At 42.5% G+C, this 16,782-nt stretch overlaps 1 protein-coding gene across 3 annotated transcripts in view; it reads left to right on the forward strand.

Moving 5' to 3' along the window:
- The window catches only part of CEP89 (centrosomal protein 89), a 72,996-nt gene that overhangs the window by 37,563 nt on the left and 18,651 nt on the right, over positions 1–16,782 (forward strand). For all 3 annotated transcript variants that reach the window (XM_019654532.1, XM_019654533.1, XM_019654534.1), the window contains 8 exons: positions 697–747; positions 929–1,012; positions 3,534–3,637; positions 7,120–7,235; positions 9,570–9,750; positions 11,079–11,246; positions 11,831–11,972; positions 15,130–15,219. In XM_019654532.1, the coding sequence (XP_019510077.1) occupies positions 697–747; positions 929–1,012; positions 3,534–3,637; positions 7,120–7,235; positions 9,570–9,750; positions 11,079–11,246; positions 11,831–11,972; positions 15,130–15,219 (936 nt within the window). The remainder of the gene's footprint in view (positions 1–696; positions 748–928; positions 1,013–3,533; positions 3,638–7,119; positions 7,236–9,569; positions 9,751–11,078; positions 11,247–11,830; positions 11,973–15,129; positions 15,220–16,782) is intronic.

Genomic DNA, 16,782 nt, shown 5'->3' on the forward strand with positions numbered 1-16,782 from the left:
GGGCGTTATGCTAAGTGAAATAAGCCAAACAAATACTGCACCTTATCATTTCCATGTGGACTCTTAGTGAAAAACAAAACAAAACAGTTAAACTCATAGAAAATAGGTGAAATGTAAATGTTGCCTGTAGATTAGGATATGGTATATATCCTGTATAGAAATATATATCCTATATATAGAAAATAAAAATTTCTTGGTTTTTATGATGATACAGTGGTTGAGTAAGTGAGTGTTTTTGTTTTTAGGAAATATACACTGAAGTATTATAGGAAAGTGGGTATTATATCTGCAAAGTACTCTGAAATATTTCAGAAGAAATTTTTCATATATCTATATCTATCTATATGTCTATACATACATATAGATGCATAGATTGCTAATGTATGCTCTAGACCAGGGGTCAGCAAACTTTTGAGACGGAAGAGCCAATCCTGTCCCTCAAAGTTTTGCGAGACCTATAAAACAAATGAAATCGCCATTATGTGAATAATATCCTTTAAAAATTTTATAAATGAAACTATGATACTTTTATTTTCATTTTCAATTTTACTTCAGAGCCACATGTACATACCCAAAGAGCTGCATGTGGCTTGCGATCCGCAGTTTGCCGACCGCTGGTCTAGATTAAGAACATTTAAGACGACATTTCAGAGGATGTGTAGTTTAATTTGTCTTCAAAATGTGTTTTGTTCTTAGAGTATAAATATCGAAGGCCTCCCATCAAATGGCCCTATACCACCCTGGTTGGTAAGTGAAAGTTATTTAATTTCAGGCCCCTATTTTCTGGGCTATATTTGAAGAGCTATTCAAATCCATTCCAAATGAAGTGTATTTCCTCATCTTTTTAAAAGTTTCCTGATTTTAAAAATTTCCTGATTGTGTTTAGATGTAAGAACTGTATTAACCTTCTTTACTCCGTTATCTTCAGTTGGATGTAAAGTACCTGTCACCCTTGTTGCTGGCTTATGAAGACAGAATGAAAGAGAAGGACGAACTCATTGCCACTCTTCAGGTAGGCTGGCAAATGTCTCAGAAGAGACAAAATTTATTTTTAAAAAAAATTTTTAAAAAAGGGAGAGAAGGAAGGGGAGGCAGGAAGGGAGTGACCAGTGGAGCAGGAGGGGTGGGCAGGGATGAATGGGGGAGGTCTGGAGGGACCGGGTGGTGCTGCATTGGAATTTCCCGGACAGTCAGCCCAGGTGGGCTGGAATCTCAGAGCTCAGAGAAGGCAGTGGTGGGAGGCACTTGTTTCCTGGTACCCTACAGCTGCAAACATCACTGTTAGAAGGGACATTTGGGCAGACAGGGAAAGGTAGTGGGCCAGGTATATTTTAGGCAGACTTAGATGCTTAATTCTGTGAAGAGCTGACCCCAGGGAAGTCCAGTTATGGAGCTGTTGGGAGCGGTGAGGAAGTGAGGTTTTTATTCATTTCTACCTCGTTCACCTGTTTTACGGGAATGGCTTCTGGTAGCAGAACTCATTTTAATTACACAGGAGACCAAAGCTGTGCAGGTATTGTAAGTACATCCATGCCTGTCGGTGCTGCTTACCTCTATGTTTCTCGTTTAAGTGGCCAAAGAGATCTCTGGAATTGGAAGGTTCCAGGGAGAGAAGTGCTAGTTTTTCTGGGATCCCCACCTGAAAGAGTCTCTTAAGAATCACCCAGGTTTTTTTGTGTGTTCCTGGTCTTCGTTAGTTAGGTTGTTTTTCTCTTTCTTCTGCTTAAGGAAGTCCTTTTAACATTTCCTGCAATGCTGGCGAGGTGGTTATGAATTCCTTTAGCTTATTCTTTTCTGAAAAGCCCTTTATCTCTCCTTCTATTTTAAATGATAACCTTGCTGGATAAAGCAATCTAGGTTGTAGGCCTTTGCTTTTCATCACTTCAAAGACCTCCTGCCACTCCCTTCTGGCCTGCAGAGTTTTTGTAGGAAAGTCGGCTGATAATCTTATGGGGGTGCCCTTGTAAGTAAGTTGCTGCCTGTCCCTTGCTGCTTTTAGGATTCTGTCTTTATCTTTAACCCTTGCCATTTTCATTATAATGTATCTTGGTGTGGGCCTGTTTGGGATCATCTTGGTTGGAACTCTCTGCACTTCCTGAGCTTGTATGTCAATTTCCTTTGCCAGGTTAGGGAAGTTTAAAAAAAAAAAAAAAAAAGAAAGAAAAGAATCACCCAGCCTGTTCTCTTATGTACATGGCCCACGTTATATAGTTTTGAATCTTTTCTTCTAGACTTCCTGTTGGACACAATTTTTTAAGAGGATGAATTAATCTTATACTAATTGATGAAATAGCATTCCTAATAATTAATATAATTACTAATTTGGTGCTCCTTCTAAAATAGGTCAGGAAACATTTTCTGTAAATAATTTAGGCTTTGCAGGCCATGCAGTCTCTGATTTGCAACTACGCAGCTCTGCTGTTGTAGCACGAAAGCAGCCATAGACAACATGTACACAAATGGCATGTCCGTGTTCCAGTAAAACTTTGTTTACAAAACAGATGGCTGGCCTGCAGGCTCTAGTTTGCCTGACCCCTGTTCTGAAAAAGAGCAAGTGGACTGCCGGCAAATGGGAGTGTGTCTGGGCAGAAAGGTGAGGAAGAGAAGTTACTTGGCATTATTGTTTCAAGTTAAACGGGTTTTTTTTTTTTTTCTTTTTTAAGCTGAGCCATCCTGCTACCTGTTGGCAGCTCAGCGGCTGCTCAGCTCGGGCTGGACTCGAACTGCTGTTTGTTAGGGCCTGAACTCTTGAGCGAGCTCTTAACCAACTGAGCCACTCTGCCGGCCCTCAAGTTAAACGGGTTTAAGCATAAATGTCAGTTAGCTGGGAGACGTAAATTTAGAAACACCCCAGATGTTTCTATCAATATTGGCACCTAAGAGTCTCACTGGCACAAGACACTGAAGTTGGCCAAAGGACCAGCTGAGAAAAGCTGTGATGGGGGAGGCCCAGCGGCAGCGCCACAAATAACAGACTCATGCGTCAAAAACCGAGAACCAAGCGATAGTCCTTGAGTTGGGGCTCAGAATGATGAAGCTGTGCTGATGGATGGCTTTAAGGCAGGCTTTCTTGTGATTGTAATGGGGCCAAGTTAAGAGCCTTCAACCCCCACACTAATCTCTTGAAAAGTTCTTATTTTTATCGAAAAAGTTCCATTTTCTTCTTCAACGTCTTTAGAGGAAAAATTACAGTGCGTACAGGCATCTCTGCTTTTCTTATCCCCTTTTTATCTTTTGAAGTATTTGGCAGTAACAGACACATGTTATAAAGTTAGGAGTTGAATGTTTAAGACCTGAGGTTTGGTATTCCTTGTGCTCAGCATCATAGTTTCCTCTCACGTTTTTTCACTAGACTGTGAGCTCCTTGAGGGCAGATGTTTGGTGCTGGTACCGCGTTTCAGGCTGCTGACACTGTGAGACTTGGCTATAAAAAACTCTTCGCATTTGATTTTCACCATAGCAACAGCACCAGAACCAAGCAATGTAGATATGTGTGTACGTGTGTATTACAATTCACATAAATTTTCTTTCAGGAGGAAATGAGAATATTCAGGATGCGAGTCCAAGAAGTGGTGAAAGAAAATGAAGAATTGCACCAGCAGTTGAATAAGAGTAGTCCTATTACCAATGAGGAATGGCAAGTACTGCGGTGTTTCTAGATTTTACTAACTTAAAAAATAATAATAATAGGGGGCCGGCTGAGTGGCTCAGTTGGCTAAGAGCTTGCTTAAGAGTGCGAGCTCTGAGCAACAGGGTCACCGGTTCAATTCCCAGCCCAAGCTGAGCTGCCACTGAGCTGCCAATAGGTAGCAGGATGGCTCAGCTAAAATAAATAAATAAATAAGCTGCCAACAGGTAGCAGGATGGCTCAGCTAAAATTAAATAAATAAAAAATAATAATAATAGGAATACATTTTATTACATCATCAAGTACATTTTCTTTTTCAAACAAATATTTTAAGGGACAGTTTCTAAGAAATTAATAAGGTACGATGAAATCCTAGTAATTTATTCTAAATGTTTATTTTAAAGATTATTTTAAAAATTCTCAATAGGTTTCTTTTTAAACCTGAAAACTATATTTGCTGCCCTCCTTTTTATTTCCTAAGGTGGTATTTTCCTGGGGTGCTTTTCCCATCCCAAACCTGTTGGATCACATCATTTCTTTGACTCCTCTGATCGCTCCCAGGACCTTAGAATAGAAAGCCCAGGATGAGGCCCCGCGCAACCAGCCCCCCTCAGCCCTGTCCTGTCCGTCCTATGCAGGCCTTCCATTCCTTGACAGCTAAGTGTTGCCTCACTTCTGTCCTGTTGTCAGTGTTGCTCCCTCCCCTTGGGGTGCCCCCTCCCACACTCCTACCTATCCGTTAGGGCCCTGCTCAAGGCACTGGTCAGTAGTTCTCCCTGAAGGCACAGTTAATTGCCCTCTTGTTTCAGTTTCTGACATAACCCTAAACACACACCCTGTTCCGATACCTGCCATGCGGTGCCTGCCTGTGTGTTCCACATCTGTGTCCCTCTTGTCCTTTGTGAGTTCCTCAAGGGCAGGGGCCATGTCCTGTTCACCCACACAGCAGCAACGAATGCTTTTTTTTCAATGAATTCAAGAAAGTAAATGTCTTCAGAAGTCTAAAGGCAATATCCAGGCAAGACTAAGAAAGCAAAAACTATACAGATCTATCTTTTTTGCCTTGGGAAGGGATGTTATGTTTAGTATTTTTAAAACACGTGTTAACATCACTGAAGAAAATGAAATATTATCTGTATGTAATATTCAGAAATTTGGAATCGAGTCAACAGCATCCTCACTGGTAGTTTTGTTCTCCCTGCCTTTATAGTCACTAGACTGGGCTCGGCAGCTCCTGGGTCTTGGTGCGCAGTGGCTTCCCCTGTTGAACTTGGATTTTCTTCTGTCAGGCTTCCTAGTGTGTCTGCATTCGAACCCTCCTTAAGTAGCTCCCTGGAAAGCAGATCAGTTAGACTTGGCCTCACGTGCCTCCAGGAGTCCTCGTGAGAACCTGGAATCTCAGATTTTTTCTCTAACCTTGTATGTAGCTGCCAGTCAAACCTCTTTATTTTTTCCTTAAAATAAAAATATATAAACTAAAGGGAGGAAAGACAGACCCTACCTGCTTTCAAACCCATGTGCCCAGTGTTTCCCAGTCCTGTGTTTATTGGGGTTTGAAATTTGCACCCGGCTCTGGTGTGGTGGCCTGTGCTGTGGGAGGGGCGCTGTGAGGACTGGGGTGCCTGTTGAGGTCCGGCCTCCCACTTCCGTGGAATTGACTGACCTGCAGCTGGGGGAGGGGCCCTGCCTGGGCTCCGGAGTGTCACGCTCCCGAAGCACCTCACGGTCGTGCCTCTTCTGTGCCTCTGCCTGCTGATCCCTGTACCTGCCGCACAGGTGTGAGGTACAGTAGACCCCTGCCGGATCCTGGGGCACAGTGACCTTGCACAGTAGAAGCTTTCTCCTTAGCTCCAAATGAAGTTCGATGCACTTCTGGGCTGCAACTGAACTCTCTACATTTCTTTTCCCAACTTTCCCTGACCAGCTGGGTAACCTCAGGCTCGGTCTGTGCTAAACTAAATGTGAGGTTTTCAACTCTTTTTGTAGGAATAGGGAATCCCTTTCATTTAAAAAAGAAAAGAAGAAAGGGAGAGAGGGAGGGAGGAAGAAAGTATGTCTTATAAGAAAGTCCAAAACAGGGCCAGCCGAGTGGCACGTTGGTGAAGAGCTGGCTTGGGATGCCAGAGGGCCCCGGTTCGGATCCCACATATGAGAGCCAGTGACACTGCCCTCTACAGCTAAGATATTGAACAACAGCTTAACCTGGAGCTGGGCTGCCATGAGTTGCCGGCCACGGTGCAGCCCCTGTGGCAGTGGGTTGCCATGGGCTACCGTGTAGCCAGCAGCCAGTGTGAGCGGCCAGCAGCCGCCGTGAGTAGCCGTCCAGAAGCCGGCGACTGATCTGCCTCGCCTGAGAAGAGCGCAATGATGGTGCCAACTTGGGCCAGTGAAGCAACGTCCTCCACAACTAGACTGAAGAACAAAACGACAGCAACTTGTCTGTTCCCCTTCCCCTAATTCCCCAGTGCTGTTCCCATCCCCCAATTCCCCAATAAAAAATCTTTAAAAAAAAGAAAGTCCAAAACATAAAACACGAAGTGGAGCTGTTCCGTGTGAGGCAGGAATGAGGAGGCTGGAGCTGACCAGCTTGGGTGATCTTCCTTCCTGGACAGATGGCAGCCCCTTCCCTCCAGTGGGTGGGGGTAGCTGGTAGGGACACCTCCAGGGTGCCAAGGAGTTAGCTAGTGCACAGCCACTGTCAGAATGAAGTAATGGCTATAATCGCTTGAATCCTTTCATCTTATTTCTCTCCTTCCTCCACCTCAGTTTTGAGTTTAAAGTGGAAAATTGAGACAGTTTACTGGTTTACAGTGTACATTGGGTCGTAAACATTTATCTAGATCTCTAAGGTCCCTTTAGCTCATTTTAATTAGATTTTGCAACCATGAAGGTTAAGCGGGGCTAGAATTTACTTTACACCATCCATAAGGAAAGTGTTTACTCGTAGCGAAGTTAGGCTGGGGAGTATTTGTACAGTTTAAGAAATTGCCCAAAGGCTTTTAACAAAGCTATGGGGTTTTTTGTTTTGTTTTGACAAATATGCTACTGATTACAAGTGAATACTTTTTAATTAAAATAGGAACTTTCAAAATTCTTAAAAATATTTCATACTGGCTTCAAAGTAATCCAGTGGGTGTGGGAATTGGGAGTTGATATAAATGAAATAAGACAGGCCATTTGATAATTGATCCAGCTGGGTGCTATGTACATGGGAGTTTATCATTCTATTCTTGCTACTTATGTATATATTTGAAATTGTACGTTTCAAAAAGCCACTGAAGAAGTTCATAATTCAAACTTCATTACTGTCCTTTCCCCCAATTTCATGCAAATGGTGAGATTAATTGTTAATAACATGTTTAGCATTAAAACACGTCCAGCTATCCATTGCCTACAATACATCAGTTGCCTTCTTTTATACTCAAGTATCTCTGTTAGTATTCAGTACCTGAATGGCAGTATTTAATTGATTTAATTTAAATCAATTGTAGGCATCAGCTTCAGACTCAGGCAGAACTGGTTTTAGAGGAAAACAGGTTGTTGATAGAGCAGTTGGAGATTCAGCAAAGAAAAGCCAAGGACACCCACCAGGCGCGTCTCCAAGAAGGTGAGTGGTCTCTCCAGGGTGGAATGACAATGCTGTGATGTCACTGTTGTGTCCTTTTACACTTGCACCCCGCTCCAAACAAGACCCCCTCCTTCACACTGAAAATAGAGAAAATCATGTTTCTTTAGAATATATTCTTCTTTATTGAAATGCAGCTGTTTACGTTCTAGCCAGCCATTACCCATAATGCATTGATTGCTTGCTCTCAGACTTCACGGTGTCGCTCTAATGATTCCATATATTTTGTGAATCCATTGTAAGTGACAGCTTTAGACTCAGCAGAACTGGTTTTGGGGAAAATAGTGCCATATGACTAGGAAAAATCATATGAGGTGAATATTGGAAATAACACAAGGATCCTTACCTGAATATTTGTTGAATGAGTAAATATGTGGAACCATTTGGTCTCTGAACCGTTCCTCTGTGCTCTTGCCTTTCCTGCAGAGCTGTGGGTGCTGTCGGAGGTTAAATCTCCCAGATGCCTTCGCTAGCACCTTCTCCCCTGTGTGTCGCTCCCTGCCCCGGGGAGCCTCACAGTATATGACAGTGGACTTTGACTAAGAGTCATTTGATCCACTTTGATTAAACCCAAAATTTATGAACAAAAAGATAGTGGCGTTTTTTTCGTTTTGCTTTACTGATTTTTCTTGTCCAGTGAAGAACATTGTAAGACCGGAGGCTGAAATATGAGCCGTGTTGCCTGAGCCGATGTAACCCCTCCTTTCAGTGTTCCTTTCTGCACCTGGTCATTGAACCACTCCCCTTTCCACACTGTGGAAGAGCTAACAACTACCAGCCTCTGCTGTTGCTGAAGCTACTAGGCTAGCACTGCATGTGTTTCTGATAGCCAGGTGGTGCTGAAAAGTGCGAGCATCTCAGACTCCAACAGGAGTCTCCCCCACAGGACTTGCCCACTCCTGGTAAGGGCCGCCCCCCCCAGACCTTGCATGGCACAGAAATATTTGCCCTTACTCTGGTGTTATTTGGGGGGATGGGAGAGAGTGTTGTTGAGCCTCTTATCTTTGCTTTCAAGATTAGAGATGACAGGGAAAATGTATATCATATTTACTGAGCTTAATTTTCTCAAACAGCAGATCTGAACAGGTGGGATTCTTGTGGCCATGAGGAGCAGGGCCAGCCTCTTGGCCTGTATGATTCCGTCAGCTGCCTCGGTTATTTCCCCATTTCCCAGAAACAGCTATTTATTTTGATCAACTAAATGTTTTGATAGAGTCCAAGGGTTTCAAGTTTTATGCTAGAATACTTCTATGTATTACTTTCAACAGAGGCCCAGGAAGTATCCTATTACTACATGCTAAGATGTCACATAGGATGAAATATTTATGATTTACTTTAGATACAGGGCATAAAACATAAAAGCTTAATGAGGAAAGGGAAGAAAAATGATAAATTTGGGTCTTAGTTTGTGTTACTGACACAGAGTTTATCCACCCAGCACTAGCAGAGCCAAACACTAAACACTGAGAATTGCAGTGGAGAAAGATTGGCTGTTTTATTATGAATGGCGCCACCTGGGAGAACAGGAAGCTAATGCTCAAAAGCCCGAACTCTTCATCGGTTTGCAGACAAGGGGTTTTTTATAAGGCAAAATCAACGAGTCATGATGTGTAAGGGCAGTAAATCATAATTTCAGGTCTTGAGGTCAGCTGCGGAGTCCCCCAGTCTGGTTTCATGGGGTTGTGGCCAGTGGCCATTCTGCTTTAGGACTCAGAAGCTGAAACACAGCTTAGGCCATGATGTTATCTTTAGCTTCACAGAAACCCATACCTGTGACCCTTAGTCAAGGTATGGCCATTGTTTCTGGCTGCCTCGGGGGGGGGTTAACACCTAGGAAGGGAAAGGCCTAAGGCTTACAGGGCACGCAGTGAAGGAACTGATTAGAGTGCTGGGGCTACGCTTTCAATCAAAATCATACATTAAATCAGGACCCTTGGTTTCATTTGGCCATATTTGATGTCCTTGAAAATATTGCAGTTTTAGGGATGACATCATGCTGCATGTTTGCATGCCTGCATGTGACTTAAGGCTTCAGTCTCTGGAAAGTTATTTCCTTGAAGACTGGAATCATGTCCTGTTAAATACCGTATGTTTAACAATAGTATCAAGATAAGAAAGTGTATATTTAGTGAATATTTAATATAGGGACAGTAATTTCTAAGTCCAAGGCCTTTGGTATTAATTTATAAATCTCCAAAAGGTTTTTAAAAGATAAGTTTTTACAAGCTGGTTCTCATGAGTATGACCTAGTAATCAGTAATCACATTTTATTACATCTCCTGTACCAAGCCTTTATCCATCTCTTTCATTTTTCAGTTTCTAAACTGACTAAGCAGCTAATGCTTCTGGAGACAAAAACACAGAGCCAGGAAAAGGAGCTAACTGCAAACAAGGAGCAGTTGGAAGGTTTACGTACCGAATGCCAAGAACTAAAAACACAATTGGATGGCAAGATCGCAGTGAACGTTCATGCTTCAATTGTAAATGAATTACAAAGGTAAGGACTTCATGTCTTTTCAAGTGTCAGTGCATCACCATGCATGTTGTTAGAAGCAGAATGGACAGAGGTTGCTCCATCTTTTTCTGACTTGTTTAGCTGCACCAGCATAGGTGTCTGAGTCTGCGAATGGTAAATATTTTATGAAAGTAGAATACAGCTGTCCCTAAATATGTACCTAGAGGTGGCATCGTTGGGCTGTAGAATAAATGCCTTTTCTAGGTATTGCTCTCTAAGGTGACTGTGCACACAACCAACACTTTCCCAACCTTCTTATTGTATTTGGTCGCTTTTCATTGTAAACTTTTCTTTACTGGTTGATTTCGTACCAGGTGAGTGTATTATTTTGGCAAAAAATACTAAAATAAAATAAATTAAATAAAAATAAATAAAAATAAAATTCTAAAATTGAAACAGAAGAGAGAGAAGAAAAAAAGATAAATGAAAAGATGAGTTTAATTCAAACCTCAGTTCTGTGGCTTTTGTCTACTTATGTCCTCTGCTCTTTGACTAACTAGTAAACTAGAAAGCAGTGGAAACTCTCTGGAAAATTCCTGACTGGGTGTTCAGGGAGCCAACCCCGGTTGAAGTCACTGAACCTGTGTGACAAGTGAGGCAGAGCCCAAACATGCAACCAGAGGCTTGTTCTCTAGCCAGCCAGCAAGCCAGGAAGTAAACCCTACCTTGTATGCAGAGACCCCTGTCTCTCAGAATGCTGGGCAGCCTCTATGTGTGTGGTCCCATCTGTGTAGTCCTGGTTATTACATGAAAATTGACCAAGACAACCAAGGAAGAAATAACTCTTTTCTTGAGTGTCATTTAGCTAGAATTATATATTGAAATTGTAATGCCCTCCTTGCTCTTTGGTTTCTTTTGTCATAAAAACATGCAATTACTTGAGTATGATATAAAATTTGTTTTAGCATTAGAATTTGCAGGAGATCAATTATTACTATGTAAAAAAATTGAGCTGTCTTGAATTCTTTCTGAAAGGAATATGGTATAAATAAACACACACACACACACACACACACACACACACACAGAGAGAGAGACATAAGCAAAAATTGTGAGCAAAAGCATGGGGGGGAGGTAGTTAGATCATTACCATCAAAGAAGTGTGTACACAGCCGTGCGCTCTCTCCTGTCCTCTAGGAGTCCCATCCCAGGTCCTCCAGGGTTGGAATCGGGAGACTTTTGTTTTGAGACCTTACAAATGACCCACCCAGGGGTTGGAGGGCTGGGCTGTTTATCACTAGCCTGGCAGTGGCTGCCTCAGTTTAGCCTTAGCAAACTGCTTATAAGCCTGTGATGTTTTTGTCCATCAGCCGGTTGCAGAAGGAAGAAGAGAAAGAAAGTGCTGAGATGGAAGAGTTGATAGAAAAGTTGGCGGTCCTGCAAGTGCAGAGAAAGAGCCTGCTGGCTGAGAAGAACAACCTGACAGCCAGAAACAAAGCTCTGGAAGCTGAACTCAAAAGGGCACAGAAAATAAATAGGTTTTTATATATATATATTTTTTTAACCTGTTTTTTTAGTAGTTAAAAAAGACAGTTGAAGAATATTCTTTTTCTAATATTGACTATAAAACAAAATAATTGACATTATTGGATATCAAAATATAAGTACAGTAAAAGCTTTTCTGTTGACCAACATTAACCAACAGTTCTCACGTCTATAGCTCACATAGGGTTGATAGTCATAATGATGACCCGAAGACTATGAAAGTTCTAGAAGTTCTTTCCTAACCATTTCCCCAAAGTCTACTTTGGTATTACTGAATTCCTTTTTCAAAAGAGTCTTTTAGAACATGAGCCAAACATATTAATAGAATAATATATAATTAGCCTATTAATTGTGTTAAGCACTTTGCAATGCCTATTGACTTTAAGCCAGTAATTATGCTTGGCTTAAAATTAAATTTAATTACCTTTTCTCACCTTGAAACTTACAGATTTAGGTTGCTGAAGAATAATATTTAAATGCTAACATACTAGCTGGTTTTATAATATAGATATTCACTATGCCCTAGCCATTCAGGCTAATAAGTTTTTTTATTCCACCATATTGGGGAACTCTATAGGAGATCTCAAAAGAAAATTGATGTCCTCAAAAAGGAAGTGGAAAAAGCCATGAAGGATGAAATATCTGCTCACCAGTACCTGGCAAATCTTGTTGACTTGGCAGAGAATATAACCCAGGAACGTGACAACCTTATGTATTTGGTAGGTTTCCTCAGTTACTTCAAGTACACTGTAAATTAATATGCAAACATAATTTTAAAGAGTATTTTTTTAACAAAATTATCCATAAAAAGCTTCCCCTTTTAAAATTTCAACATCAAAATTTCATCTTTCAACAATGGAGGGAAAACATTTTTACAAGGCAAGTAACAATGATGGCAAATGATATTTTAGAAGGTAAACTAATGGAATTAGTCCATTGAACTAAGTGGGAACAGTAGTCATCACACGCAGATGCACCTTTATTACACACGCAGATGCACCTTTATATTCTCTCTATAAAGTTGACAGTATATTCCCTGTTTGAGGATAAAACATAAGAATCACAGAAAGGTTAAATAGAGGTCATCCTGAGGATATAGCTTAAAGGGCACAGTGATATGCATCCCACATTGTCCCCAATAGCACCAGTCCCGAGGAAGGGAACCGAGTAAGTTTTTGGTGGTCCCAGATGATAGAGCACTACCCAGCCAGCACGAGTGATGCCATGGACATGATTTTGGCATCTCCACACTGATTTTTCAAAGACGCATCCAACAAGTTGTATGATGAAAGAAGATAGATGCCGTGCCAAGTTATAGGCATTGAAAAAAGTCTGATAGGATTTACTGCAAAATGTAACAGATATTACAAGTGGTGGAATTACAGGAGGTTTTTCAAAATTGCTTTAGTTATCTGCATTTTATGACTCTTCTACATGGAACGCGTATTGCCTAAGTACATTTTAACATTATTTAAGCAGTGTTGCAAATCTGCGGTAGTGTCAGATCAGAAGAAACAGTTTAATGGATGTCATTACAAGACAGACCTGCGGGTTTCTGAGAGTCAAATTGGCAAACGTGGAAGTAACTCGGCCCTTCTCCAGGGCGAATGAAGTGTGGAGAGTCTGTCAGGATGTGCCACAGACTTATTCCCACTTGCTAGAAAGCTATTAAGCCCCTCCACAGGAAAATCAACATAGGTTTTTAACCATTGTTTACATTAGAGGAAATATAAATAATACACAGCTCTTGGGAGAAAATGTCAATCTTTGCTTGTGATAAAAGAAATGCTAATTGAGCCAGTCTTGAGATACCATTCTGTGCTTACCTTCATGTTACCAAAAGAATATTTTTATATTAGTTGCTGGTGGAGGGTGGTAAAGCTGCTTATACGTTGCTAGTGATTTCTAAGTCCTTCCCCGAGTCTTTTAAAAGCCATTTGACTGTGACACGGCATGGCAGGAGCCTTAAAAGCATGCAGACTTCCTGACCCAGTAGTCTCTGTCCGGAGAAGTCACTATCCCAATCCAAATGCTGAACTCTCTGGCATTTTCTTTTTTTTTTTTTTTTAATTGGGGAATTGGGGGGATGGGAACAGTGCTGGGGAGTTGGGGGAAGGGGAACAGACAAGTTGCTGTCGTTTTGTTCTTCAATCTAGTTGTGGAGGATGTTGCTTCACTGGCCCAAGTTGGCACCATCATTGCGCTCTTCTCTGGCGAGGCAGATCAGTCGCCGGCTTCTGGACGGCCGCTCACTGCGGCTGCTGGCCGCTCACGCTGGCTGCTGGCCACACACGGTAGCCCATGGCTACCCACTGCCACAGGGGCTGCAGCCCACGCCGTTGCCGGCGACTCATGGCAGCCCAGCTCCAGGTTGAGCTGTTGTTCAGCATCTCAGCTGCGGAGGGCAGTGTCACTGGCCCTCATATGTGGGATCCGAACCGGGGCCCTCTGGCATCCCAAGCGAGTTCTTAACCATCGCGCCACTCGGCCGGCCCTCTGGCATTTTCTAAAAGCAGCACTGAGCACCTGTTTCCCCTTCTGCTGTGCCTCCTGGGCTTACCCACTGGGATATCAAGAGGGCAAAGACAAAGCTTGTGGGAAAACATAAAGTGCCAAACAAACCTGTTCACCTAGCAGGCATGCATGGGGACCCGCTTCCATGTGTCAGTGCCACTGTGAAGACAAAGCCGTCTTATTGCAGCCCAGGACACACAGGTTCCCCTAAGATGCAGGCCCGCCTGGGCCAGAGAGCAGCCCAGGCTTCCATGGTGAAGTCGAGATCCTTCCTGACCCTCAAATGGTTCCCCTTTGGCCCACCCCTCATATTTGTGGGCCCAGGATGGAAATATAAATGGAGGCCAAATACCATGTGTCCAAACACTTAAAAGTTACGAACTAAGACTGTTAATGAAATGTGTTTTCTCCTCCTGCCTTGACCCACCATGAGAGATCTCTGTGTACGCAGAGCCACTGCTGTCCCTTTGGCCCTACAGGGTCCTTGCCCTTGGGAGCCACAGTGCCAGCCCTTCTAGGTGGGGTCCAGGGTACTGGCTGCCTCTGCTCTGTCCTGGGATTCCTGCGACTGTGGGCCCTGCACCCCCACCTTACCCTGTTCTGATCTCCCGGGCCTTGTGAGAGCCCCTTGTATCTTAATTTATTGATATTGGCATCTTAATTTCTAATCCTGCCTTTAGGATGTGTTTTCCATGTGACCTGTGGCAAGTTACTTAACTCTCTTTGTCTTATTTTTTCTTTCTGAAAATCAAATTGCCACTACTAGCTTACTTTAGAAGGAATGCTAACTTTCCCTTTTTTTTTATTTTACCATTTGAAATAGCTAATTTATAGAGCATAGTAGTTCATGTCCCATGTGGATATTAACCTAACTCATTCAGCTTCAGATGACATCCACCTTGGGAATACTGCCTGTGACATTTGGAGAACAGTGTTGTGCGTTCATATTATTATCCTTAATTTTGTAATTATTCAAATAAGTCAAGTTAAAGTTTATTTGCATCTTGGCACTTACTCCTTGGGTATGATTGAAGGAATGGTATATTTCATAAGAATAGAGAAGCTACTAGAAGGCCTTAACCCTCTCACATTCCCCTTGTGCCCAGCAGGGGCTCCCAGCACGCTGTCCGCTGTCCGAGCTCTCGCCCCTCCTTAGCTGTTGGCCCAGGTTCTGCCCACAATCCTCACACAGGGAGTAAGAATCTAGGGTGGGGGGCTACAGGGGGTCAGGCCAGGACAAGTGGCAGAATGGAGATTACTTGTGAGTAGTAATATTCTTTGCAGAAGAACTTTATATTATTCTTTTAATTTTTTTCTGTAAAACTGAGAGCGCATTGTTTTTCTTTTCGCCATTCTCCTTAGGCCAAATGTTTAGAAAGTGAGAAACATGGAGCTCTCGACAAAATCGTAGAGAGCAACATTCGTTTGGGAAGGTTAGAGGAAAAAGTTAAGGTAAGTGGTCATTTAGCCTCAGCGATTCCATTTTCAAATGGGAGCGACGGCTTACTGTGTGCAGATTTCTGTGTTTAAGAAAGTGATACATTTTGCATGTACTCATATATATTGCTAATCATCCATAGAATAAAGCAGTATAGGTTTCGTTGGCAGAAATAGCCCCTCTTTAGATATATAGCATCTCTCTACTTATTAAATAAATTTCAGTTCATGCGCACAATAAGATACCATGTAGGTGTTTAAAAAAAAAAAAAAAGGATACAGAAAAATCTCCAGGCTATATCCTTAAGTTAATGTCCAGGCTTTATGATCAAGCCTAGTTCAGTTATGGGTTCAGTTAGAGAGCAGCGTTGACCTGCTCCTGTCTTGCTTAATCCTGATTGCACCCTCCAGTTTCTCTGCCCAGGAAAGCTGTTCTCATTGTACCAGCTCGCCTCCCTTAGGCCACCTCCCTGCCCTGACCTCCGTTCTCCTCACCATCATTGTCTGCTTGTATCCACAGCCTCACCAGCCAAACCGGCTTCTCTTGGGCAGGGCAGGGGCCGGGAGAGGACCAGCAGGCTAAAGGCCTGGGTGGAGAGCAGGAAGCCTGTGGGATTGGAAGTGTAAGGGACTCTGAGGACATGTTGCTCCAAGCATGGGGAATAAGATCTCGGACCTCTGGGCTCAAGTGCATGTATGTAGGACAGTGATAAGTGGAGAAATAGATTGATGACATTGATATGTTGGAAGATTAACAAACCAAGAAAAGCAAATTGAAACACTGGCTGGCTGTGTATAAATATGCATACTCCTAGTATTGGGTGAATGATATAGATATAGATATACACATATATATATTTAGATATAGATATGTGTGTGTGTGTATGTATGTAAATGTATGTTATGAGTTTATTTTATTTTAGAGAACATAAGGTTTAGTCCTGAATTACTTACTTGTAAAAAGTTAAACAAAACTTAACTTAAAATTGCTCGGACCCAAAGGTGTGCCCTGTTGCAAAGAGTAGATTTTCTTTTTCCTTTGTTTCAGAAATGTTGCTAAAGTAACAAAAACATGACGTTTTTGGAAGCCGAATTGCCTTGTAGGTCTTGATTTTCCGGTGATGTAGACAGAGATGCTGCCTGAGGGGCTTTCTGGTTTCCAGTAGGGTCTGCCCCATGCAGCCTCCCTGAGCTACCCTGATCTGGGTTCTGGGCCTTCCCCAGGGTAGATCACCTCCCTCTAAGAAAACTCAGGAAAGAGCAGCATACCCCCCAGGAATCACTGTTCCCATTTATAATGGGTGGTGGGCTTTTGTGGTCACCACATTGTCACCATCCATCTAAGGTACCGCTTCCCTCTGTGACCCAGAGCAGCTCCACTCTTACTCTCAAGTGTAAGCTTTCATGCATGGCATGACATTATCTGAAGAAAGGCCTCCTTTGCTAAAGGAAAGTTGGAAATGCCTGCATTAGTCCCACATTCAGCACTTGGGATTTATCTTGTGGCTTCTGGTGGTAGGAATGATTTAATTTAACCACATAGCCTATGGAGTTGTGTTGACTTTTAAATGTCATCAT

Source organism: Hipposideros armiger, unplaced genomic scaffold, assembly GCF_001890085.2.
Source record: "Hipposideros armiger isolate ML-2016 unplaced genomic scaffold, ASM189008v1 scaffold_224, whole genome shotgun sequence".
NCBI lineage: Eukaryota > Metazoa > Chordata > Mammalia > Chiroptera > Hipposideridae > Hipposideros > Hipposideros armiger.